At 39.2% G+C, this 26,159-nt stretch overlaps 1 protein-coding gene across 1 annotated transcript in view; it reads left to right on the top strand.

Moving 5' to 3' along the window:
* Positions 1–26,159, top strand: part of CNTN5 (contactin 5) — a 987,470-nt gene that overhangs the window by 401,992 nt on the left and 559,319 nt on the right. Inside the window, exon 3 of the mRNA XM_054015603.1 lies at positions 16,608–16,737. Within this exon, the coding sequence (XP_053871578.1) occupies positions 16,680–16,737 (58 nt within the window). The 5' untranslated portion in view covers positions 16,608–16,679. The remainder of the gene's footprint in view (positions 1–16,607; positions 16,738–26,159) is intronic.

Here is a 26,159-nt window from a genome sequence, read left to right as displayed (position 1 = left end):
GAGGCGAATAGGTTTCCTCCCTGACACCCCTCACCCAACCCCCTACAACTGCAAATGAGACCCCAATCAGAGCTGGTAGTTGGCACTCTGCCGAATGACTGCTATTTCTCCAAAGAGAAAAGTGCAGCCTTTGATAAGAGAAGGCATGAAAACTCAACACAGCATCTCTCCAAAAGCCACTTTAAGTGAGGGTAATGGTGGGTTTGATTCTCCACTCCCTGTCAGTCAAGTGGCTGAATCCAAAGTCTGCTTCTCCTGATATACCTCACCTGGGTTAATTAGTAGGATTCACAACATGTCATTCCTGCAATTGTGCTGCATACACCCTTTGGCAGCCCCAGGCTTATCTTTAACTAGCTGACTTGGACCTAACGCATTAGAAAATATTTCAACCAAGTAGCAGTGGAAGCTGTGTACATTGCCATTATGTTTTATCCCATTTTGCTGAACTTTTGTCTGTGGTTTGCATTATGTAGATGATGTGAATCTTACTGAGGTGAAAACCATCTTAATAAAGCAGAAACGAAAATTCTGTGTCATAGACTTACAAATATGTGTTCTTTGCTCTAAATACTGTTCTTTCAACTTTTGGTTCTTGAGGGTCAAATGGTATAATACAGGGAAATCTGTTTTTTAGAAGGATCCTCATCCATTTAATGCAACTTGCAGCCCATGCACCCTGAACTATCATTTCATTGGCACTCACAAGCTAAGCGGGATTGGGTGTTATCAGTACTTTGATGATCCAAGGATCATCTAAGGTCTATGGGTGCCAACTGTGTAATATCTCCCCCCGAGACCCTCCTCTGCCTCTCCTTTTCCCCAAGGCCCTGCCCCCCTTCACTCCTCTTCTCCTCTTCCCCCATAACTCACTGCTCTTCCCCTCTTCCCCCCACTACCCTGCACCCCCAGGTCAGGAGGGACTTGCCTGCGGGGCTGGGGCTGGGAGCTGCAGACACCCAACTCGGGTAGGAGGTGGCCCTGGCTAAATAGGGGCTGGCGTGAATGATAACCTGACACCTCCCCGCCTCCCTTGCCCACAGTAACCAGACTTTGGGTGTCCGGTCAGTACATCTGACTGGATACCATTAGGTCCCCCTTTTTTGACCTGACTTTCAGGTTAAAAACCGGACCCCTGGCAACCCTACTAAAGTCCTGTGTGGAAAGCAGTGCACTTGATTGAGTAAATGGCATTCTTGCCTCTGAATCAGTGCCCCAGCTTCACTTTGGAGAGCTCAGTATTTTTGGTGAAAGAGGGGCTTGTTTTAGAATAACTGTTTTTGTAGGTTACAACAAGGTAAACAAGTCACTGTCCACTATTCTAGCATCTAACCAGCCTACAAGACTGCCTCAAAGGCATTCCTTCTAGTTTACTTTCTGAGAGACGGAGTTGTAGCAACTGCATGGAGTATTGACAGGAAATGTGGCAACTTTTAACTGCCTAATGCACAGAGAACACTATAGTGTTTGAGTTGCTGGGTCAGATCCTGACTTCAGTTGAGCTATGACAATTTACACAAGTTGAGGATCTATCCCCCTTTCTTTTGGCTGAAATGTTTACCTATGGACTGGGAAGAACAGGGATGTTAATCACAATAGCTTGACCAAATATCAAATTGGGGGATTACATTCCTTATACCGAAATAGCCCCTGTACTTGCGGCTGGATATGGTATTCTTAATTTTCTATCCCAATTTTACACATTCTATGGAGTAAACACACCATTCTTCCCCCCTAGTTTGGGGAAAATATGCCCAAGCCAATAACTTGATCAATGAAATACAGTAAAAGAAAAAAAAAAGATTGGAAACTCATTCAGAAATCCTTATGTAAGAAACAAGTTTCCAAGGCCACATCCTCTAATGCTCTTGCCCCTGCAATTAAAATTACTCCCTTCTCACAAAAATAAAAAAGTCAGCATCTGTTCTTTCTTTCCTCCTTTTCTTTTTCTCAGCCCTTCATAACCAGTTCTGTAAATTTTAGGCCTCTGACAAAGTAACTTGAACTGCATGCTGGGAAACAAATGGGTTTCCTGATAAAGAAAACAACTGAGCTTCAAAGAAGCAGATTTCTCATATACATAAAGAAACCTCATACATGATCCAAACCTGCACTATTGTGATCTTAAACATTTACTGTAATTTTCCATTTATAATCAGGGTAAAATACCCATGGAAAATAACGGCGGTACTGGTAACATTGAGATCCCTATTAAAAAATAGATACCCAGGATGTCTGACCTGCTGCTTTATCACTAATATTGCAGAAGGTTTTACATTATGGTATCTTGGGTTTCAAATTAAATGTCAAATTCAATTTGCCACTGAAAACATGAAGTGTCTGACTGCCCTTAGAGGGGTAACCTCACAGCACATCTCTGTAATTGGTGTGTGCCCAAAACTGAGCTCAACTAGTCAAAGCAATCATTATTTGGCATGTCTCACACATTATTCTTTTAAAAATAAATAAAGCATCCTCAGATCCTTTTTTAAAAGTCTTTGCTTGTGATTTGAGCCCTTAGTGAAATTCCCTGTCTTTGTTTAAAATCTTCATGAAAGTAGTGCTAAATAGTGCGATAACAGATACAAACCTTCCCGATGGGATCATGCCACCACTTATGTCTTTATGTCTATGACATTTAGCTTATAATAAAATGAGATTTGTGAAAGGAACTGAAGAGGTGCTTATTCCATTTAGAGTACTTTATTTATTTCCCCCCCTTTCTATGCAGACAAGCTCTTGTTTTAATAATGGGTCTTCTAATCCACTTTAATATCCTAGCATTATATCTTAGTGAACTATCTGCATTATAAGTAGTAATTGTGAGATATGTCTAAATATAAAAATGCATCCTTAAACATCTAGATATCATTTTTAGTGCTGGTTGTAATTATTAATGTAAGAAACATGTGCAATTAAATATGCTCATAAAAATAATAGATAAATCCCTGTAACACCAGTCAATTTGTTGCATCATTAATATCCTTCAGCATGGCAGTTTAAAATGTTTTGCAGTAATTCAAGTGGAAGATAGCTAAGGGCAAAATTACTAACATTTAAGTCTCCATAACTGTTTTAGAACAACAATTGACTATTTTAAGTATCTTCTTCTGAAATATAGTTTTATCTTTATGATGCATTTTGAAACTCCACATGCCAACATATAGCTTTAATGGTGGAGCCATCCATCTCCAAAGAGAATTTATTCTTTACTTTACTGTACATGTAAACAAATGTTATCCTTTTTTGAGATAAGACTGTACTGAAAATGAAGTTTTTCTTCATAATTCATGGATTGTCTTTTAAGGCTAGAAGGAGCTATTATGATGATCTAGTTTGTTTTCCTGGGTGGAATTTTACACTGTAATTCCTGCACTGAGCCCAATAATTTGTGGTAAAACTAAAGCATGTATTTCAGTAAGATATCCAGGGTAAAAGTGCTTAAGTCCAGTTGATTTTAAAAGAGATTCCCATTTACCCACAGATCTTGATTTAAAGATTTCAAGTGACAAAGAATGCACCCATATGCATGAAGCGATGGTTAATTTTTACTTCTAGAACCCTCCCATTTGCAAACATAGTCCCCAGCATCAGCGCAGGTGGACCCTTGTGCTCCTGAAGAATCCCAGTGCATTCAATTATATTAGGGTGGGGCGTCATATTATATCAAAATTTAAAAAAAAAACACCTAAGGTGGGATGAAGCTCTAAAAATCAAGCATACATAATGAACAAATTTGATGGCTGCTTTGTTTCGTATTTGGTAAAATAACAATACGAAAGAGCAATTGTGAAAGAGACATTTGAAAATTATAGAAGTCCTTGTTGCTAATATAGATCCTTACATCTTTGTTCTAGCAAACATTTCATTAAAATAGACCAATGCTTGCATTTCATTTTACTACTCTGTACATATAAAATGATTTTTTGCTGTGATATATCCAAACTGGACCTTTCATTACTAATCTAGATAGTAATTGTATAGATTGTATAGATGTGATAGCAGCCATATTGGCTGACACACTGGGGATTGAACCAGTGACCTCCAGAACTAAAAGAGTGAGCTGTTATAACTTCAGCTAAAGCACTCTAGCTGGGACTGTAGCACTCTTATCCTCTGTGGTTTGGCTCAGAGGGGGACATGTAACACACTCACCAAAGGGTTATATATCCACAACCTGTTCATACATAAACCAGTTCTTTAAGTATCCCATGTCTGTCTTCTCTCCTTTTAATGCAACCAACTGTGCATAAAATGCCTTCCCAAACCCATAGCACCAGGCCTACATCCTCTCCTTATTGAAATTCTCATGAAATACTTGCTTCTTCATGCAAGCCCCACAAAAGTAATTGAGATACAATTGAAATACAGTAATTGGTTATTCCAGGTGTCTGTCTTTTAGGCCTCTGTACTGTAATCAGAGGTGAGCAAACCCTGGCACCCCTTTAGAACTCTAGTGGAGTTTCACATGGATGTAGGGGGCTGGCTGCATAGATCCAGTTATGGGATTTGCGGCCTTAGATTGTAATCTCTTCAGGACAGAAACTGTCTTGATCTCTCTTCATGTACAGCACTGATCACACTGATAGGTAATATGTATGTCCTGTTATCCCAAGAGTTGATTTGTCTGGTAGGGATCATTTTTTTTTATACATAAACAAATGTACAGGTCCATTGAGAGAGGTGTGCCCATTAGTGCTCAGTATGATGTGCTTGATATATGCATAGTCTGAAGCTTTTTTTAATATCCTCATGGAATGCCAAGTGATAGTGCCTTGTGTAATTAAAATGCATAATCTTATTAGTCTGGCAGTTATGTTAAGTGGAAGTCTTAGGCTATACTGATTTTTCACTAGTATAGATAATTCCATATGCAGGTGGAGAAGGAGTCTATAAAAAAATATTAATCAAAGTCAGCATTCCTATTTGCACTAGCTGGCTGCCTCAGGAGACAGGCCAGGTCAAATTATCCCCATAGGAGATGGGCCCAACAGAATATGGCTGAGATACATTGGCACAACAGTGTGGTGTAGCTGTCCCTATCATTGCCCTGATGTACCTGCCCTATGGATAGAAGATTAAATCTCCCAGTGTGATTAGTCTGGCACAATTCAGGATTACTAAATAGAGTTTAAAAGAATAAATAAAAGGGTCACAAACAGCTGTTCAGTTCTCATTAGTCCTTTCTGGTATCCCAGACATGAATTTATTTTTCTCTGAGGTTTTTAATTCTAAACAGATTGAGTCCAATACAGATATTCATGCGAGAGAGGCAGCCTTTAGATATTGCATCAATTGCTGTAGACAGTCATCCTTAAGATCTCGGGTACTTCTTGGGGTCCCTCAGGTGACCGGGCTAGGAAGTAGCTGCTTTCTGAAACTGCCTACATAATAAAATCCCATCGAGAGAGTTAGGCATGAGAGGAAGGATTTTCTTGTTGCTAGGAAAGTTTGCTGGGACTCAAATGACCAACGTTCTATTGATCTATTACAGACTTTTCGTGTGAGTTTGGAGAAGTTGCCGAATCTCTGTGCTTCAGTTTCCCATCTGTAAACATGATAATAATGACCTACTTCAAAGGAGTGTTGGAAGATGATTTCATAAATGCTTGTGCGGCTGTCGGCTACAATAGTGAGGGGGAAGTCCATGTATACACCTAGAGAGATAATGTCAATATCTTTGGACTAAAACTATGTTAACCCTTAAACAACAGATTTACAAAAAGTGCTTAGCACATGCATCTGGCTTCAGATTTTCAAAAGTCAGCTTTCATTTATGTACCCAAACTTAAGTGGTGAGATTTTAAAAAATGCTCTGCCCCCAGCACCTCTTATCATTCTCAGTGGTACCAAAATGGGAGCTGAACTCCTGAAAATCTGTTCCTAATTTTTGTTTTACTTAGATTGGAGCAGGGACTGGTTTTTGTTCCATTTTAGTACAGTGCCTAGCACAATGATGTGGTTCAGGACTAAGGCTCCCAGACCTTATATACACACACACACATAACATCCAAATAACGACACTGCTTTGATTTTCATAAGGCTCGGTAAGATACTTACACAGGTGGGTAACTTCACTCATGCTGAGCAATCCTGATAACTTTCCTCATTATGCATAAACTTACTTCCTTGCATAAGTGTTTGCAGGATCAGGCCTGCAATACTTCAAAATATATACACATTTTGTTGAATAAATAGCTTTGGTGAAAGTCTACCATGAAAGTTTATTTATTAATGTCTTACCTTGAAATGTTTTAAGATTTCTGATCACAGCCTGTCTGGGTTCGATCTGAACTTCAATAAAATCAAACAGTCTCCACAAAACATTTTGATTTTGGCAAATAGGTGAATTCCAACAAAACAATGTTTTATCTGAACTTTTCTGATAAGATCTGTTCTCAATTTAATTTGTAAGAACCGTGTTCAGTTTTACCTTTTCACCAAGAGGTGGCAAGAGCAAATTAACAAAAAATATTGGTCAAGTCTATGCTTTTCCAAGGAGATACAATTTAGAAAAGAAGATACTTCAAATCCCAATTCATAGGTCTTTTGACACTTTAATACTCAAATATGGGCAAAGATGAAATATTGAAACAGGACTTTGTTAATTTACAGGTACCAGGTAAAATTTTCAAAAAGTCTAAGTTTCATTGAGTCATTCAATGGGACATGGGCTCCTAAGTCATTAGCTGTTTTGGAAAATTTTACTCATGATTGGTATTCAGGAAACATCCTTGTCCTGCTTTTCAATGGTAATTTTGGGTGGTCTGCTTCCTTTGTGAAACAGTGTTCAAGAGTCATTAGAACATGAGCAATATCAGTGAAAGCTGCATTACAGCTGCATATGAAATAATTTCTAAATTAGAATTTTGGAAGTTAAGTTCCTGGTTGCTCTCTCATTGAAACTGACAAACGGCTCCACTGCAGAAGAAACATTCAATAATATGTTAGCAATAAATTAAGGGCTTATACACAATGGAGCAATAAATCTGGTAAAACCTGTACTTTATTAAATTTTCTTTGCAATGGGTTGAAATGTTGTTATATCTTGAAAACAAATGCTCTCCCTATGGGGCAATAATCAATCCTACAAGATATCCTGCTGTTTACATTTGCTTGGTATGATTTCACTTTTTTTTTTTTCTGTAACAGATTCTGCTGATGCATTTCATTGTACAAAAGTTAATGGCATGATTTTATCACATTTTAATTTTTATTGCAATTAAACCATCTTGTAAACAATATTGCCATGCAAGACAGCAAGTAGAATTTGGACTGGCCTGAGTTAATTTATCTTTGGAAGAGAGGAAAAGGGACAGGGACTCAGTATAGCTTACTTACATTTACACTACAGATAGTTCCTGTTATTACCTTGGACATAGATAGACAAAGCAGTAAATTTACACATATACCTCCTCAGAGATCTGGCAAGAGACAAGCCTGTGTTTAAAATCTCCATCCAGAATTGCAGTATACCTTAAGCCCATCTCATATGCATTACAATCCTTTTGGAAGAACACATTTGGCTATTTCATAGGAGGTGTCTCTAGCACTCCTTTGTTTTGAAGTTGCTGGACTTGATTGTCTCAGATGGAGTGAAGAAATGAGGGCCATGGAAAACTGGTTGTGGCTGCCCGATTCTTAGCTTTCTATCCCTGATGTAAGTAAGAATTGCACAGGAGTGGAGTGTTTCATTCAGGTGCCCAAAGGACTGTGTTGTAATACCCAAGCTTAGACAGATTTGTTAGAGGCTACTTGCAATGGTCCTTTTTGTAGGAGTCTAATCTTGGATATTTATTTCAATACCGTTATTGATTTAATATTTTTGCCATATTAGTTAGAGTATTATTAGTAGCAGACAGACTAATTGTACTTTAAACCAGTGTCCTGGGCTTCTCACATGAAAGGGGAAATCTTACCTGAAAATATATATGTAGTGTCTTGCTCACTGCGGGATGGACTGCCTTCTGCTTGTTCCCACTGAATGCAGATAGGTTCATTTCCTGCATATTTCTGTTTCTATGCTCTTCTCGAAGTCCCTTCAGCACAGCAACATGGAGTCCCACTGTCTTTCTGAACATGACTCTTTTGCTTTGTGCATAGAATTCTATATAAAGCAGAATTTATTGCTGCCTGAAGTAGCAGTGACTTGTATGTCCCCTGTGACTAATGTTACTGGCACAAGATAAGAATGTAGAGCAGTTAATTCTTGGTTCACACACACCCTTTTTTCCGCACAATATCTATATTGTGTAAGGACTTATCTAAAGTCACACAAGTTGTACTGTTTTAACTATACTAGTATAGTTAGTGGTGCAACTGCCTTAGATATTCTTAGCATTCTTGCCAGCAAGTTAAAGGAGTATGGGCTGGATGAATGGACTATAAGGTGGATAGAAAACTGGCTAGATCGTCGGGCTCAACCGGTAGTGATCAATGGCTCCATGTCTAGTTGGCAGCGGTATCAAGTGGAGTGCCCCCAGGGTTGGTCCTGGGGCCGTTTTTGTTCAATATGTGCATTAATGATCTGGAGGATGGTGTGGACTGCACCCTCGGCAAGTTTGCAGATAACGCTAAATTGGGAGGAGTGGTAGATACACTGGAGAGTAGGGCTAGGATACAGCGGGACCTAGACAAATTACAGGATTGGGCAAAAAGAAATCTGATGAGGTTCAACAAGGACAAGTGCAGAGGACTGCACTTAGGACGGAAGAATCCCATGTACTGCTACAGACTAGGGATTGAATGACTAGGCAGCAGTTCTGCAGAAAAGGACCTAGCAGTTACAGAGGACAAGAAGCTGGATATGAGCAGGGCTGGCTCTAGGATTTTTGCCGCCCAAAGCAAAAACAATTTTGGCTGCCCCCCCACTTATTTAATTACCCCGCCCCTGGCCCCTCCTCAACTCCGCCCCTTCCCCAAATCCCCAGCCCTGCCTCCTCCCCCCAGGCTGTCAAGCCTAGGAGGGAGGGAGGGAGGGGGAGAAGCGGCGCCGCGCCGTGGCCGCTCGGGATCTCCCCCCCCAGGTTTGAGAGCCTGGGAGGGAGGGTGAGTAGCGGCGCGCGAATCAGCTGTTTCGCACACCATGGCAGCAGCAGCGGAGGTGAGGTAGGGCGGCCGGGGCACATTTTTAGGGGCGGCATTCTGGCGCCGGCCATGCCGCCCCTAAAAATGTGCTGCCCCAAGCACCAGCTTGTTTTGCTGGTGCCTAGAGCCGGCCCTGGATATGAGTCAACAGTGTGCCCTTGTTGCCAAGAAGGCTAATGGCATTTTGGGCATTGCCAGCAGATCGAGGGACGTGATCATTCCCCTCTATTCGACATTGGTGAGGCCTCATCTGGAGTACTGTGTCCAGTTTTGGGCCCCACACTACAAGAAGGTTGTGGAAAAATTGGAAGGAGTCCAGTGGAGGGCAACAAAAATGATTAGGGGGCTGGAGCACATGACTTCTGAGGAGAGGCTGAGGGAACTGGGATTGTTTAGTCTGCAGAAGAGAATGAGAGGGGATTTGATAGCTGCTTTCAACTACCTGAAAGGGGTTTCCAAAGAGGATGGATCTAGACTGTTCTCAGTGGTAGCAGATAACAGAACAAGGAGTAATGGTCTCAAGTTGCAGTGGGGGAGGTTTAGGTTGGATATTAGGAAAAACGTTTTCACTAGGAGGGTGGTGAAGCACTGGAATGGGTTACCTAGGGAGGTGGTGGAATCTCCTTCCTTAGAGGTTTTTAAAGTCAGGCTTGACAAAGCCCTGGTTGGGATGATTTCATTGGGAATTGGTCCTGCTTTGAGCAGGGGGTTGGACTAGATGACCTCCTGAGGTCCCTTCCAACCCCGATATTCAATAATTCTATGATATATTGTTATAAAAGTGCTTGTACTGGTATAGCGTATTCCCATTCAGGAAGAGAGAGAAACTATGTCACAATAAGGCACCTTTATAGCAGTATAGCAGTGTCTATACTAAGGATTGCATCAGTATAACTGGTTTAGTCAAGTATCTTTTTAAAAAATCTAATCTTCATGGATAGAAGAGAAACTGGAAAGTTTGATCCCTAAAAGCTCAAAACCCAGAAAGCAAATATAATGCACTCCAGATTTATCAGTAAAATCAGTATTTTAAGGAATATAACTCAGGACTTTTGAGCGCTTGGCTTTGCAGTACTGCATGAGTATTGAAACTTGAAGTATTTAGGCACCCATCCAGTTCAGAAACAGAAACGAGATTATGCACCCATACCTACTAGCTTCAATAGGGCATACTGGGTGCTGAATACCTTGAATGAACTGTCCACAATCAATCCATGGAATTAAAACAAATTGCTAAATAATTATTTGGATATTATGCAAGTCGTCCCCCGCACGACCACCCCCAAACACAAGAAAATTGCAAACTGCTTTTGGATGGTCTATGAACAGAAAAAAAAAAAAACTAGATTTGCTGGATAAATTACTAGTGGCAAATTATTTGCTCCATTTTAATTTTAGATGACTAGTTTCTAAAAATTGCCGGCAGGCAAAATTCGTCTTGTCCTTATCTAACAAACTGTTCATGAATCTGCATATCCACGGTAAGAGATCAGAATATATATAATAGAGACACCATCTATCCTTTTAATAAGTAACAAAATGACCTCAGAGCTTATTTCAATCACATTATGCAAAAGAAATCTATAGTATTTAATATCCTTGGGATGCCCTCATGGCTTCCAATGCACTGCTTTACCAGTCAAGCTGATGAACCTATCCCAAACAGACCGAATTTCAAGTCTCAGGGTTCAAATTTATATGCAGATCTACGTGATTTGGGGGGGAAAGAGGGATTCGGATAAAGTGATATTTAAAATAATTTTAAGCAGCATTTGCCTGGCAGGGCTGTTCTTAAAGAAACTGTATTCTTGCCACCCCAGCCAGTGAGTGATTCCATATCACGTTTCTTATGGGAAAATTTAAATATTTATGTAGGGTGTTCGCAGCAGAGGTCAGGAGCCTGAAGTCTCTGATAGAAGCATGCATCTTAGGGATAAACAAAACTGTCCTGGAAAGAAGGCTGTGTAGTTTTCAAACCAGAGTAGCTTCTTATTGCTTGTATAAATGTTTGTCTCTTTCCCCCGCCCCCAATTTAGTTTTAGGAATACACACCTTATGCCATGCCCTTGAGATAGGAATATCCATTAACCATTCATACCCTGAAGGCTGTACATGTTTCAGCAGTCTCATTTGTTAAGACAAAAAATAAAGATCATCTTCTTTATAGGCTTAATTCTATTTGTCTCTTGTGGAAGCTTCAAACACTTATTTTCCTTGGGCCAGATTTTGATCTCAGCTGTATTGGTACAGATCCCATTTGACTTTAATGGAACCAGTATGTCACCCCTGCAGCAACTCTATTGACATGAAGTGAGAATCTAGAATCTAGCCCCATATTCCCATATGTCTTTATTATCTAGTTTTCTATCGTTGTTCTTGGAAAGCACTGCTATCAAGCTCGGTGCTGTACTGGGACAATGACAAGCCCTCTTTTCTTGTCCTCCATTTGTCCAGTTACACTAGGAAGTAGAAAGTGGCAATATGCAAAATACTGCAAAGTAATCCCTATAGGTCCTGCATCTCCATTATTCTGACATGTGCTCCTTTGTCCAGATGCCCAGCATAATCCATATTTAGAAAGTATCTGGAAAAGCCAAGGAAAGTATAAAAGGCTGAAGCAGCAGTTGGGCAGGCAGGACAAGCATTCAACATTGGCAGAGTCTGAGAAAGCATTGTAAAGTGCCAAGAGAGCTGTTAGGGAAAGGTTAAAGAAGTCAGAGGGGAAATGTGAGACTACAGTAGTGTAATGCTTGTATTTCTAAGAAGAACATTGATCCAGGTTTAGAGATGAAAAATTAACTCAAATTTTCACAAAACCTCTAAACAAACAAGGAAGGGGGGGTAAGAAATACAGTAGAATCTCTATTTTATGAACTAACTGGGGACCAAGGTGTTCATAAAATAGAAAAGTTTATAAAATCATACATCTCAAAATTACAGTATATACAGTGCATTGCTTTCTTCTTGCCTATCTAACCACTGCAAAGTGATTTCCAGCAGATGAAAAGCATTGGAATGTGAAGGGTTGGTGACTTGGTCTTTACAGACATCACTTTGTGATTTTTCCCCCCTTCTCAGGAAAAATGGTTTGTATAACTGGTGGTTCATAATATTGGTGTTATAAAATCAAGGTTATACTGTAGGATTATTTTTATACCACCTAAGAAAATATGACATGACAAAGAAATACCCAATATGTGTGTGTCCAATATATATATTGGACACCAAGTCTCTGGTGTCTACATCTTTCATGTTTCAGAAAGTCTGAGTGACTCTGGTATTAATGGCTTGGAAAATTCTCCCACTCTACTTTAGACAGTAGTGCAGTCAGATGTCTAAGTTGTTATACTGCCCAAGTCAAGTTAGATTTCTCAAATCAACAGTTTTTATAAAAATAGCTCATGCCCAAGATTTTCAAAAGTAATGATTGTTGCCTCGGTTTTTGGGGTGCCCCGCTTGAAAGACTTAATTTTCAGAGGGCAGATGTTTAGCACTTTCTAAAACCCGGTCTTTTTAAGGTGTCTCCATGTGGGTACCTCACAACTGAGACATCCCAAAACAATAATAACTTTTGAAAACCTTAACCCATTTATATAAATCAAAATTAATTTTGAGCTGTGTCCCAGTTGCAAGGCTAGCTGCATCTCTTCCCTCCTCCTGATCTCCCTAGCTATGTTTACTATAAGAGTGGAGGCGTGATTGCTCATGTACTCAGACTTGCGCTAGCTCTCATCGAGCCAGCATAGGTATAAATTGCAGTTTAGCCATGGTAGGCTGGGTAGTGGCAGCAGAGTCATAGCTTAGTTGTGCTGAGTAGAAACCCACTTGAAACTTGTGGGTACATACCCAGCAAAGCTAAGCCACGCGTCTGCAGCTGTCCGTGCTACCACTGCTAGGCTACTATTTATACTTATACTTGTAGCTTGATGATAGCTAGTGTGAGCATCTGTACACTAGGATGACCAGATGTCCCAATATTAGGGGCTTTGTCTTATATAGTCAACTATACCCCTCCCCCCGCCCAAAAAAAGAAAAAGTGTCCCAATTTTTCACTCTTGCTATCTGGTCATGCTAGCGTACACAAGAAGGGGAATCCCACCCCTAGCTTGTTGTGTGGACATAACTTCTGAGTGCACTCCCCTCAGGTGTTAGGCATCGTGCCTTTTCTCCCCTGGAGTGTGTAGAGATTATTAGAGATCCAGCCCACCGTGGTTGTGAGGCATGGCAGACTGTCTTTATATGCTGTTTACACAGACCCTTACTTCCTTGCTCTATGGCCCCTTGCGATCACCCTGAATAGTGGCTCTAAATATTTACAACAAGCACCATAGAGTAGAATTCTTCATATCTCCCTCTCTTAGACCAGGCTCTGGCCTACAGTATGCTGTGGATCCATTGTCCACAGGTCTGACTGGAGGCAGCACCTGTGGTTCTTCCCTTCAGCAGTCTGCGACCAGTGATGTGCAGTGATCAGACTGCCTTCTTAAACCCGAAGTATTCTTTATCTTAATAGTAGGAACAAAACATTTAGAGAAAAAAGATTTTTAAACACCTATCTTACCATCCCCTGATGACAGTCTAAGCAGGCTTAACTTCTTCAGACACCCCAGTGAGTGCTCTGTCTGGTTTCCCCAAGCAATTTCCTCCTCTCTTCAGAGAGAGTGAGAATACCTTCTAATTCAGGCAGAATTCCTTTGCCCTTGTCAGTTACTGGGCTTTGACCCTGCTTGTCAAAAGGGTAGAATCTTCAAAGCTAAAAGTTCAGTCATTGACTCTTAACACCCTTAAGTGTTTACTGAGGAATGGCTTATTGTGAGATATTGTTTCCCATCTTTCTTGTTTTCGCCCCCCCGGAAACCCTCTATTGCATACAGTAAGCATCCCAGTAACCAGGTCAACATACAGAATTCACAAATGATTACAGAGCCACTCCATTGGTGTCACAACCTGTTTTTCCTTTATTAAGTTTGTTTGCTGGAATTTGAATTTTTGTTTTCTTTTGGTAGGTTTGGGATAAGTAGGTCACAGCTAAGTATTTTCAGTTTGGAGCCAAAAAAAATCTTTGGGGCAGATCTGCAGCTGGTGCAAACTGTCATAGCTCCATTGAACTTCGATGACATGTTCATGAAAAATTCATCATGTTTTCTGAGCAGCTACAGAGCTTTTTTTAGAAAAATCCAATTTTAAAATTCTTTGAGAAACAGGGACACATTTTTTCAAAACATTTTTTTCATTTTTAACAGCAGTTATTTATTTTCATAGTTTCATAGACTTCTAGCCCAGAAGGGACCATTAAATCATCTAGGGGTCTCACCAACTGTATAACATGGGCCATAGAATTTTATACAGCTACTGCTCTACTGAACCAAAACTTATTTTCTTAGTTTTTCCAAATGAAAATATGCCTCAGGTTTTTGAGGAATTTTTGAGCTAACAACAAACCAGGAATTAATATTGTTCATAGTACGATTTAGAGTTCAACTGCTTCTTTTGTTAGTAATGTCACTATCATTTCAGAAGTAGTTTTGAGATAGTCTCACACTTCCCTTTAGTCCTGGAAACACTTTTTCCCCTCTTCTTGCAACAGAAAAATCACCAGAATTTTACTTACAATTTCTGCTTTGTGTCTTATAAAAATGGGGATAGCATTGCAGAAAAAAGGAATGATGTATTCTACAAGTTTTAACAGAAATGGCCATAAGGAAAAAAAAAAGTTAAATATTAATGAAAATATTTATTTCCCATAGGTCTGGCCAGCAGAGGATGCTGAAAGAGATAACTCACCCTACCTAGGGAACATACTGACTGAAACACAGATTATCACAGAAGTGAAAAACAAAGGCAGCTGGCATTAATAATTAATTGAGGAGGGTTCCCTGTGGAGGTTTAGATGAGCTGCAGCTATGTTCTATTTCAGAGAAGCATATATTAACATGTACACCTCATATTAAGTATGCCCAATCTAAGATACCTGAAAGGAAGAACAATCCCAAATTGGGAATCTTTATTTGTGTTGAGTGCTGCACCTGGCCTGCTATATAAATGAGAGCTGACAAGTTACACCTTTAGAGTGTTTCAAGAATAACTTTTCTAGTATATAAATAAATGCAGCCTTTCCTTGCTCATGCAGTGTGTGTGTGTGTGTGTGTGCGTGTGTGTTTGTGCATGCAGAGAAGAGGGGAGATTGGCGACATAGCTCACAAGTAGAGATGTTCAGAGTGCATTTTAAAGGGGATGATTTGGCAGAAAGATTCTTGTACATTCTTCAAAGCATTTAAATGATTTTGCTTCAACTGTGTTGCACCCCTTCAGCATCCACTTTCTGTGATTATTCTAATGAATGAGTGAGGTCACCACAAGGGAAATGTTGATGTGCTAAACTGTGCCACTTAGCTAATGGTTCCAATTAAGGGTTGTAAGCAAACCACATTGAGTCTGAGGGAGTTAGGGAAGTGATTCACATTCCCTCCCTAAATGTCCCAGTGCACAGTACAGAATGCTGCATTCTGGGACTGCTCTGGTGGCAGGTGCTGATGGGGGCCCATGCACTTCAAGAGTGGAAGGTTCGTTGAGTTCACTTGCATAAGGGCCTGTCATAGTCCAGCTGTACGCAATTATGGCAGAATAGCCAGGGAAAGCTCATCCAATCATAGAACAGAAATATAGCTATGTGGCCCTAGTCAAAACAACTGGACATTTGAATTGTGGATGATGACTACCTGAAGCAATACAGTGAACAATCTGTAGGTTGCAATCTGTTAATATAGTTGTAATTGTTACAGTAGTATCTAGGAACCATAGTCAGAGATCGGACCTGTAAGCAAGAAGAGTTTCTTCCCTAAAAATCTCCCAAACTAAGTATTAGACAAGACTGAACAATTGGGTGCGATAGACAAAACAATGGGATGGGTGTCAGCTTGGGTGGATAAGGTAAATAAAAAGAGTTATTTTCTATAAATGGTGGTTGTATTAAACATCCACCACGAGATTTCAAACAGTGAAAAATTAGTGGAGATTGCAACCTATTTTGGCACAATTTGCAAGCAGTGGAAGTGGTTGAATTTGGTGAACTAGTTGTTCTTTGCAACTATTTCACCCACCTCTAGAAAATACCAAGAGATTGCTTCAAGGACACTGGGGGAAAATATTCAGCTGCATTTGTTACACCTGCTGATGAAATGTGCAGTGTGCACTTATAATTCTGGGCTCCAGGAGGAACAGGAATGTAGGACCCTGACACACCTCTGCCTTTGGAGTGAAGAACTAGGGCTCCTTAATCTCCAGTGCAGCTACAGAGTGGCATTCACAATTTAGCTCTTAACATAGGTAGGTACTGTGCTACACTGTATTTTTCTTGAGAATCTCTCAAAATACCTCCCTTTCAAAATGTCACCTCCCACTTTACATAAAGAGCTCTTGGGATTGCACTAGGATCTAGGGAATTTTTTTGAATAGCCTATCATATTTTTGCGATATGTTTTTACTTCTCCTAACAAAGACTTTGTCTTCTATGTCCTTAGATTGAGCTTTAATGAAGAAACGTCAAAGCTGCTAACAATCACACAAACAGGGATTCAAGACCTTTGTGACCAATGATGTGGTCGTCATGGAGACTGGTTCTGTTTCTGTCACTCTCTGGGTGTCTTTCAGGTAAGAAAACCAAAAACTTGTGTTACTGTTTTAAGAATTCCTGACAAGTTGAAATTGGAAATATAGAAGCAAAATTACTGCAAAGAAAAATGAACAAACCATGTCAATGTTATCAGCCTATTTATTAAGATTATAATTGCTTAATACAAAGTTGAACAAGTATTGCCCACTTGCCATTAATCTTAAAGTTTCTCAGGTTTGCTTTTAATTTGTAAGGAAGAATGGAAGAGTTAGTTACTTATCCATTCACAAAAGAATATCCTAATTTTTACAGCTTCAGAGAGAAAAATCTGCTTGGGAAATAATTGATCTAGCAAACTGCATTGAAAGGGCTGATAACTGCAGCATTGTTTGGTGATTCTGGGCTGTGAAATTCTCAAACTCTTACCATGTTCTGTATCTGGAAACAAATTATGGAGTTGATTTTTCTTTCTAAAATGATGTGTGTTATATTGATATGCACTAATGATTCTGTTTTTGCCTGCAACAGTATTCCTTTGAGCTTTTTTCCCTTGGCTTTAACTTAGTATTATCTTTTAAAGTAAACAAATTGTGTTGCTTTATACTCAATAATCGTTTAATCTTTCCATCTGGGGATTCCTGTAATTTGATATTATGTTATCCACAATTGATCTTTCATCTTCCCCTAGCTTTATCTTCTTTCAACTTCCCAGTTTCCAGAAATTGATTTTTTTTTCAAAGTATTTTTATTTATCTGCCTTCATCTACAATAACCAAAGCTGAAACAGTCTAAATATTATTGGCTGGATCCTTTATGTGACAAATGCTTCTTTATACAAGTTGTACTTCTAGCTTCAGGATAATAATAATATCTAGCTCTTGTATCACATTTTTCATAAATAGGATCAGGCCCTATGTTCTGGAATTACAAATCCTTGCACAACTCCACAAAAATGCCCCTAACCTTGATATCCCATTCATTTCTTCCTGGTACTGCTAGCTCTCTGCCTTTTTCAGTGCTTTCCCTTTTGCCCTATGCTAATTCACCATGCCACTGTCTTCTCATTCAGATATCCCCGAAAACTTTTATTCCATGATACCTGCAAGAAGTCAGTTTGCAATAATAGTAGTAAAATAAGATAGGTTGATTATGTGCCCTGGATAAAATTGTTTTGGGTGCAGTAGACCAGAATATGTTTGTATATGTATATCAAGGGGAGGAGGTGGGAGAATAGTGTGTGTGTGTGTGTGTGTGTAAACAATATAGATAGTCTTTCCCATCCTGGATTTCCCAGTACAGATTGTAAACTCTTTTAGAAAAATGGACTTTTATTTTTGTGTCCTATATAACACATTGTCAGTGTTTAGAAAGTAATGTTTGTACTCCAGTGATTTCAAGAGTAGTCCTCTATCGCAGTGGTTCTCAACCTTTCCAGATGACTGTACTCCTTTCGGGAGTCTGATTTGTCTTGCGTACCCCAGGTTTCACCTCACTTAAAAACGTAGGCTTTGGCTTTGGGCCTGCTAGGTGAGGCACGGGCATCGACTTCCTGCCTTGGTCCCAGCAAGTTTAACACCGGCTCCGGCGACCCACAGTTTGAGAACAAACTCACCCACAGTTTGAGAACCACTGATATATTATATAGAACAGTATAAACAAGTCATTGTAAGAAATTTTAGCTTGTATCGATTTCACTAGTGTTTTTTATGTAGCTTGTTGTAAAACTAGGCAAATATCTAGATGAGCTGATGTACTCCCTGGAAGACCTCTTTGTACCCCAAAGGGTACGTGTATTCCTGGTTGAGAATCACTGCTCTGTTGTAAATATAATCTAGTTATTTAACTTTAATTTTCTTAAATGCAAAACTTCACTTTGATTTTTATATTTGTTTTTACTATAAAGATTATAAACAGTTAGTAAACACAAAGTTCAGAGCACTCTTTGGAAATCAATAATTAGAAACAAGAATCTCTGATGTAAGCATTGTATCTTCAGCTTTGCAACTTATATGAAAGTCACAATTAAAAAGCCAATATTTGGCATAATATTGCACAGTGGAGTCCCTGATCCTGCAGTGAACTCCATGTAGAAGGAATCCCTGTGCTCACATATTTGATGAGCATATACACAGATAATGGGATCAATTGGACACAGTAAACTACAAGACTGGGACATTAGACACCATGGTCATTTCCAACTTTTTAATGCTGACAATTGACGCGGATTATACCATTTCATTATAAGTGCTCTGAAGCAAATTTGAACACAATTAAGGAAGTAGTCTTAACTGTTTGCCTCACCAATTCTCTGTTCAGATACATATGAAACTAAGGAGATTAAAAAACATTTAAAATATAAGTAATGATAAATGTCAAACATTGATTCAAAAAGTCTTTAACAGAGTTTGAAATATTCCAGTTTATATTGAACATTAATTTGGCTAAAGAATAACACCCTGAAAGCACTTGCCAATCAGCCAGACATTATATTTAATTGAAATACCTATTCTCTCTCTTGTTTTTATTCAATATTTATTCCTGCCAGGTATTCAAAACACTCCTGTTCTTCCATCTCTGATTTGTTAACTAAATCCCAGTCTATTATTATTTTTGTTGTTTAAGGATTATTCCGTATTATGTGGCAGGTTAGAATTCAGTAAATAAATCATTTTTACTTCAAAACCATTTTTCATATATCATTATAAATAATTTAGAGCAACACGTCTGTTTCTCTCAAATGCATTAGATAATTGTCACAATAACTGCAGCATCTTCAGGTGCTACTTAAATCACATCTCATGTGAAAACTTAATACCATAAGATCTTAAGTTAACCTGAGATGATAAAATTGGATTCGAACCTGATAGGATCAGATTGTCAAAGTAAGTTATAATTCTAATAATGCGCAGTCTGTGTTCCTTTTGACATTTGATCACATAATTCTGCAATTACAGCTGCTGTTAAGTCATTGCAGTCACTGAAGTATATTTGCTGCTGCAAATACTTTCTGCTATTGATTTTGTTCAACATAGTCTACTAAGTTAGGTGCTTTAGAATTTTATTTTCAATATTCTCAACTGCACATTTTTCAAAGGTAAAGTATTAGATGTGGATGCTGATGCACTAAGATAAAGGACGTTCAATTGCTGTTATTTCAGGCCATATTCAGATTCAGTAATAACCATTATGTCACCAGGTCACGATAGTATTCCTTCAGGCAAAAAAGTTGAGTTCTTGCATTGACTTTGCACTGTTGAGGGGAGGCATCCTAATATGAATACAGAGACTGCGTGTCTTGCGTGTGCATAAATACACTAAATATGTTTCTGGGCAATGGGGAAAGTTATTTGGGGAAAGGTGGAAAAGCAAGAGCAGAAGATAATGAAATTTAAAAATAAATAAGGCAATGCAAGCCTGTGTAACTTATTAGATATGCAAGAATCCTAATGTAAACTACAATCATCTGAGAGTTTACAAAGCACCCAAAACTCCTGTTTTTTTGTAACAAGTGACTTATGAGTTATCCACCAGCATAGTTCAATATGCACTAGTTCTTGCCGGGTATGAGTGAATGTTAATACATATAGAATTCCCAGATCAAAGCTGATTTTGAAACCTGCAATGGCAAAAAATAGTTGCATTTCCGAAAGCGATATCAGTTCTTCTAAAAAAAAAAAAGTTATCTGGCATAAACAGTTTCTCTGAGCCACTTAAAACTTTGCAAGAATAAAAGGTTTTCTTTGGCAAGAGACCACATGTATAACATTTCAGACAGAATGGATTTTCTTTGCAGAATATGATGATGGTGGAGGGGAAGGGGCATTGAAGCTTCCTTATAAATGATGGAAAGTGTTTTACCATCTTAATTAAATTCACACTGCGTCCTATGCTTTATGTTCTGTAAAACCATTATATTTTGCAAGATGTACAATACGTGCTAAGTGAGCCTTTAAGTATGTGGTGAAGTTGACATGCCAATGTAGCCAGTCAGTCATGTATAGTGTATGTTCTAATGGCATGACGCTTAGACATAATGGGCACTATCAACGATCCCCAGTTGGATTTACTGAGGAGATATAGGTGACCCCTGGGGCTTGTGGATCAGCCTGATTTACCTTGAGACAGTAGCTGGGCGTTAGGAATTTCTTTCTATCATGAAAAGGAGATGAAGTTGCTGCAGGTGCTGGGAGTTATTACTGTGTTGTGGTTTCTTTTATTGCTGCAGATTATTTTTTCAAGCTAAATTGGAGGTGAGGAAAGATTAGAGGACTAGTTTTGCTTGAGGACTGCATTGCATCTGGGCCAAGGATATGGGGAAACTATAAAACCCTCCTTTTGTGAGCAATTGCAATATAGAGATATTGTGAACTGTAAGATAATGGACAGCAAGGACTGGACTAGCCTGTTCCTGGTTTTGAGCTCAGGGAGGCTTTGATAACTGATAAACTAGATTAGAGCTCAAAGTTGGTTTAGAAGGGCCCGTTTAAACCTACAGCAAATGATTCCGAAATTTTGTTCTGTATGGTCTTGGTTAAGTTTTTTTAGATGAAATTCTAATTATAAAAGCACTTGTGTGTATGCAGGCATTGTGTCATTGGCATTACCAAACAGGTATGAAGGTTTGTTTATCTTTTTTATTAATGGAAAAGCCTAGTACACGGTAAAATTTCTTACACTTAACATTTGATTCTCTGACTAGTTTGTGGGACCTCCTATTACATCATACCCTGCAAACTCCAATAGTTTTTCCTACAGCAGTGTCTTGCAGCATGTTTGGGGCATGTGCATTGAAGGGGGATGAGAAGGGAAATTATGGGATTGTTTTACTATCCATTCTTTTAATAATCTGGTGTGTGTGTGTGTACACACAGGGATATTAACTTATTTTTGGCTCATACTGCAGATAACTAAGCAAAGCATCTATTTTTGTATTGGAATTGTTAACATTCAGTTGCCTTGATAGTTCAGACAAGCTGAAATTGAATATGCTGAACGTTACTTTAAATTAGTGCTACCTAACCTTGGAATAAATTAAATGTGCATGTCTCCTTGTGTTTAACTAAACTGAGAAATGTTTGTAAAAACAAAACAAAAACCACATCAAATTATACCTAATCAGCACTGGGTTAATAGAATCAGTAGGCTTTTATTTGCATATACAAGACACCATTGAAAGAAGCTGGTTTGAGACTATGATACCCTGCCATTCTTTTCTATAATTATTACAACTTGTGTCAACATGCTTCAAAGTGTAAAGAAATGCTAATGACAGGATAACACAATGAATACCATTTGCATGGGTTTCTCTTTCTTGATCTACCATATATCCCTCATGTCTTTTTTGGTCCCTTGTCCTAATTAGGGCATAGAATCATAGACTTTAGGACTGGAAGGGACCTTGAGAGGTCTTCTAGTCCAGTCCCCTGAACTCATGATAGGATTAAGTATTATCTAGATCATCACTGACAAGTGTTTGTCTAACCTGCTCTTAAAAATCTCTAATGATGGAGATTCCACAACTTCCCTAGCCAATTTATTCCAGTGCTTAACCACCCTGACAGAAATTTTTTCCTAATGTCCAACCTAAACCCCCCTTGCTGCAATTTAAACCCATTGCTGCTTGTCCTATCCTCAGAGGTTAACCAGAACAATTTATCTTGCTCCTCCTTCTGACAACCTTTTTATGTACTTTAAGCTGTTATCATGTCCCCCCCCTCAATCTTCTCTTCTCCAGACTAAACAAACCCAAATTTTTCAATCTTCTTTCACAGGTCATGTCTTTAGACCTTTAATAATTTCTGTTGCTTTTCTCTGGAGTTTCTCCAATTTGTCCACATCTTTCCTGAAATGTGGCACCCAAAACTGGACGCAGTACTCCAGTTGAGACCTAATCAGTGCTGGGTAGAGTGGAAGAATTACTTCTCGTGCCTTGCTTACAACACTCCTGCTAATACATCCCAGAATGCTGTTAACTTTTTTTGCAAAAGTGTTATACTCTTGCCTCATGTTTAGGTTGTGGTCCACTATAACCTCAGATCCCTTTCCGCAGTGCTCCTTCCTAGGCAGTCATTTCCCATTTTGTATGTGTGCAACTGATTGTTCCTTCCTAAGTGGAGTGCTTTGCATTTGTCCTTCGTGAATGTCATCCTGTTTACTTCAGACCATTTCTCCAGTGTGTCCAGATCATGATTTTGCCTGCTGCATGTGGACTGGGCTATGGAGAGACCCAATGTGAAGCATTTCATAATTCATGATAGCATAACATTGTGGCTGGAGACCTGCAAGGCTAAAGAAGTGGAGGATCTATCCTGGGTAATTTGGGGCAATGCCCATTCAGTAAAGTGAGAAAAATCCAAAATGCCAGTCACAGCTTTTAACTCATATGAAGGGTCCATGTCTGTGGCATCTATGCTGTATCCCTCAGTAGCAAGCTCCAAATCAGAAACTATTGGATTTTTCTGAATAGTTTTTCAGCTACTATACAACACTGAGGGGCACTTACAAAGGTGCCTCTAAGTAGTAAGCACATATAGTACTAAGGCAAGTTTCAATGTACTGCCTACATTTTTGATCTACAGCTGCTATTCAGCTGAGCTGTTGTCTTCTCTTAAAATAACCTCACTCTCCATCTGGCTAGCTGGAGGCTTCTAGTATAGCTAACTGGGAGCATTACTATTGGCCTCCAAATATTTCCCAAGCCTGTTCAATATGTTACTTTCAGAATTTCAGCAACTGCCAGCATTAAAGTTCATAGTCTAAAGGTTCATAAACACATTAGCCAAATCATGTAAAAGATGAATGACACTTGATAGGTGATGGGAAGAAAAATAGGCCTTGCCGATTTCGTCAAGTCCATTTTATGCCACAGCTGACGGTTTGTTTAGTGCTTAATTTGTAATAAAAGAGATGCCAGGGCTCAGGCAATTTGGTGCTGGGGCTCAAGCAAGTTTTTACTTTCATAACTGATGCAGCAAGACCAGAAGTGCCGGAGCTATGACCTGCCAAGCCTAGATGTGCCCGGGCTCAGCGCTGGCAAGGCTTGGCACAAATTAAGCACTGAGTTTGTTCCTCTGCCAAGTGGATGATGTACTGTTGAAAAGAGAATGTCTGTCATTGAGAAGCTCATCCAATTACTATCTGTCTTCCCTTGACAATATGGCAAATAGCAGGGAACTTTGTCTTCTTTGGCAACTGGTATATGGAAAGTCAGGTGGAAAACACAACCAAAAAGAAATATACATAAGAACTGGTGACAGACAATGTTAAACTTGTTGGTACTGCTGCTGCTCCTACTGCAGAGAGGAGAAAACATGCTTTAACTGCTCTGCAAGCGGTCCTGAAGCAGAGTATTTCCAGACATCTGCCCGTACTAACGCAGGAGAAGTCTGTCACCCTGCCTGAGCCCAATACAGACAATCAGACACATGTTCATTTTGCTGGGTTCAATATGCAGTTGGTCAAAGAAAAAAAATGTACTTCTCTACTGAATTTTATTTGTTGTATTTTTGCACATTGTATTATTTCTATCTGAAAGGAGGGGAAAAAGGCAGAAGTTGTCTATACTGTCAGATACCGGGTGAGTTTTAAAATTAATCCATCAGAGGATAATAGAGTTCAAAATCCTAGGGGAAGGTGGGTGGAAAGTGTATGCTCAATATATTTAAAATTATAGCAGGTGAATTGGAAAAATTTTCTAAAGAATTAGTGTGTTGGGTCAGATTGTTTTTTCTTGCAGGTAATTTTTATTGGTTCACAATAATATGTAGTTTTCTTTTTATATAGTGATATACAGGGCTTAATCCTACAAGGTGCTGGGCCCTCCAGCATGGGGTCAGCCAAGCACGTAAGCAAGGGCTTAACTTTAAGCATTAGTAGTTCCATTAAAATCAATCACATGCTTCCAAAGCACTCAGCACCTTGCAGGATCGAGGTCATAGCAAAAAGTGAATAGTGTGCTGTCAGAGAGTCAATACATTTCATTCAGCTTTTTGTCAGGAGTCTAGTGGGCTGTTTTATTTAAAAAAAAAATAATAAAAACTTGTTTTTTTTTTATAAATTGGCCTTAAATGTCTTTGCAATTACATCACATCCATTTACAATCAATTAAAAAAGTCCTATATGTTCAAAGTCCATGTTCTTTTATTTTCTAATTTTAGTACCTGTAGGCGTCATTAAAAAAAAAAACCCTCTTACCAAGCATATAAGCAAAAGGGGAGCAGCCATCATGACAAGTGCCAGACTGGGGTGGGTATGACAAAACATACCTCTCCTCCCCCCAATTAGTTTTGTGATACCCACGGGACAGTGGAGACACACCTCCCCCTCCCCCCCCCCCGGGCTGTTATTGTCAATTCCGCCACTTCTGACAAAAAATTGAATGTCCATCTTCATCCTCATTGTCCCCTTATCATTTGTAAGATCCATCTCCTGTGCCACAAATAGTTTATTACTACAGATAATGTAGTACAATGTTTATACATTATTTTCCATTGCTTTTAAAGTGATATGATTTAGTGAATATTTTTGTTTTTGTTGTAATAGTAATCATAAACCTAATGCAAATTTATATAACCAAAACTAACTATAGAAGATGTAGTTAAACAATGTACTTGCTTGTATTAAGGTCTTGACTCTACTCTGCCTTAGGTTGTTTTTTACAGTGGTGTAAGTCCAATGACTTCAAGGTGGGTGTTGTAGGAGCATGGCCCTACTACATCCCTATTTATTCTTACAGTAAAACTGTAGATACTGCACTGTCAGAGGTCCAGACTTAACCTGGAGTGAAATATAAATCTCCATTTTTATTTTTAGGAATGAGAAAATTCCTCCTACCTTCCATCTTTATAATTAAATGATTCTTTATTGAAGGACAGATCCTTTCTTTATTGTACAGAATCTCCCACAGACATCAGTGGGGGTTGCACATGCACAACGTTTGGAAAATGGATATTTGCTGGCATTTCTATTCTAGTGTGTTAGCAGAGACAATTTACCACCTCTTAATCTGTCTTTAAATTTCCTAATCTTAGAGATTTCAGTTTGTTTATTTTTCCAGTCTTAAATTATTAGTTAATTAAACAATGCATTTTTAAATAAACATTGCAAAATATACTCAGCCTCTCCTCCACAGCTAAAGACTGTGATGGCTCACAAACAAACCCTATGGCTACTTTTAGACTTGCATTAAAGATGTTTTGAGGGTGATAGACCTGTTCTAACAAGAAGTTTAATGTGGTCCCCAATGCAGTGCCCGCGGGCGCCATGGCACCCTCCGGGGCATTTATGTGCGCCCACCTAGTGCCCAGCAGGGGAGAGATGATGCGGCCCTGCACCTCACGGGGACAGAGAACTCCGGGGCTGTGGGCTGTGAGTGCTGGTGTTCTCGGTCCCAGGCAGGCGTGGGGCTGCAGTTTAAGGGATGAAGGAGAGGCCTCCGGGCAGAGGAAGGGGGTTGGGTTGT

This window comes from Malaclemys terrapin, chromosome 1 (assembly GCF_027887155.1).
Source record: "Malaclemys terrapin pileata isolate rMalTer1 chromosome 1, rMalTer1.hap1, whole genome shotgun sequence".
In the NCBI taxonomy this organism is placed as follows: domain Eukaryota; kingdom Metazoa; phylum Chordata; order Testudines; family Emydidae; genus Malaclemys; species Malaclemys terrapin.
This window is presented reverse-complemented; position numbering and strand designations above follow the sequence as displayed.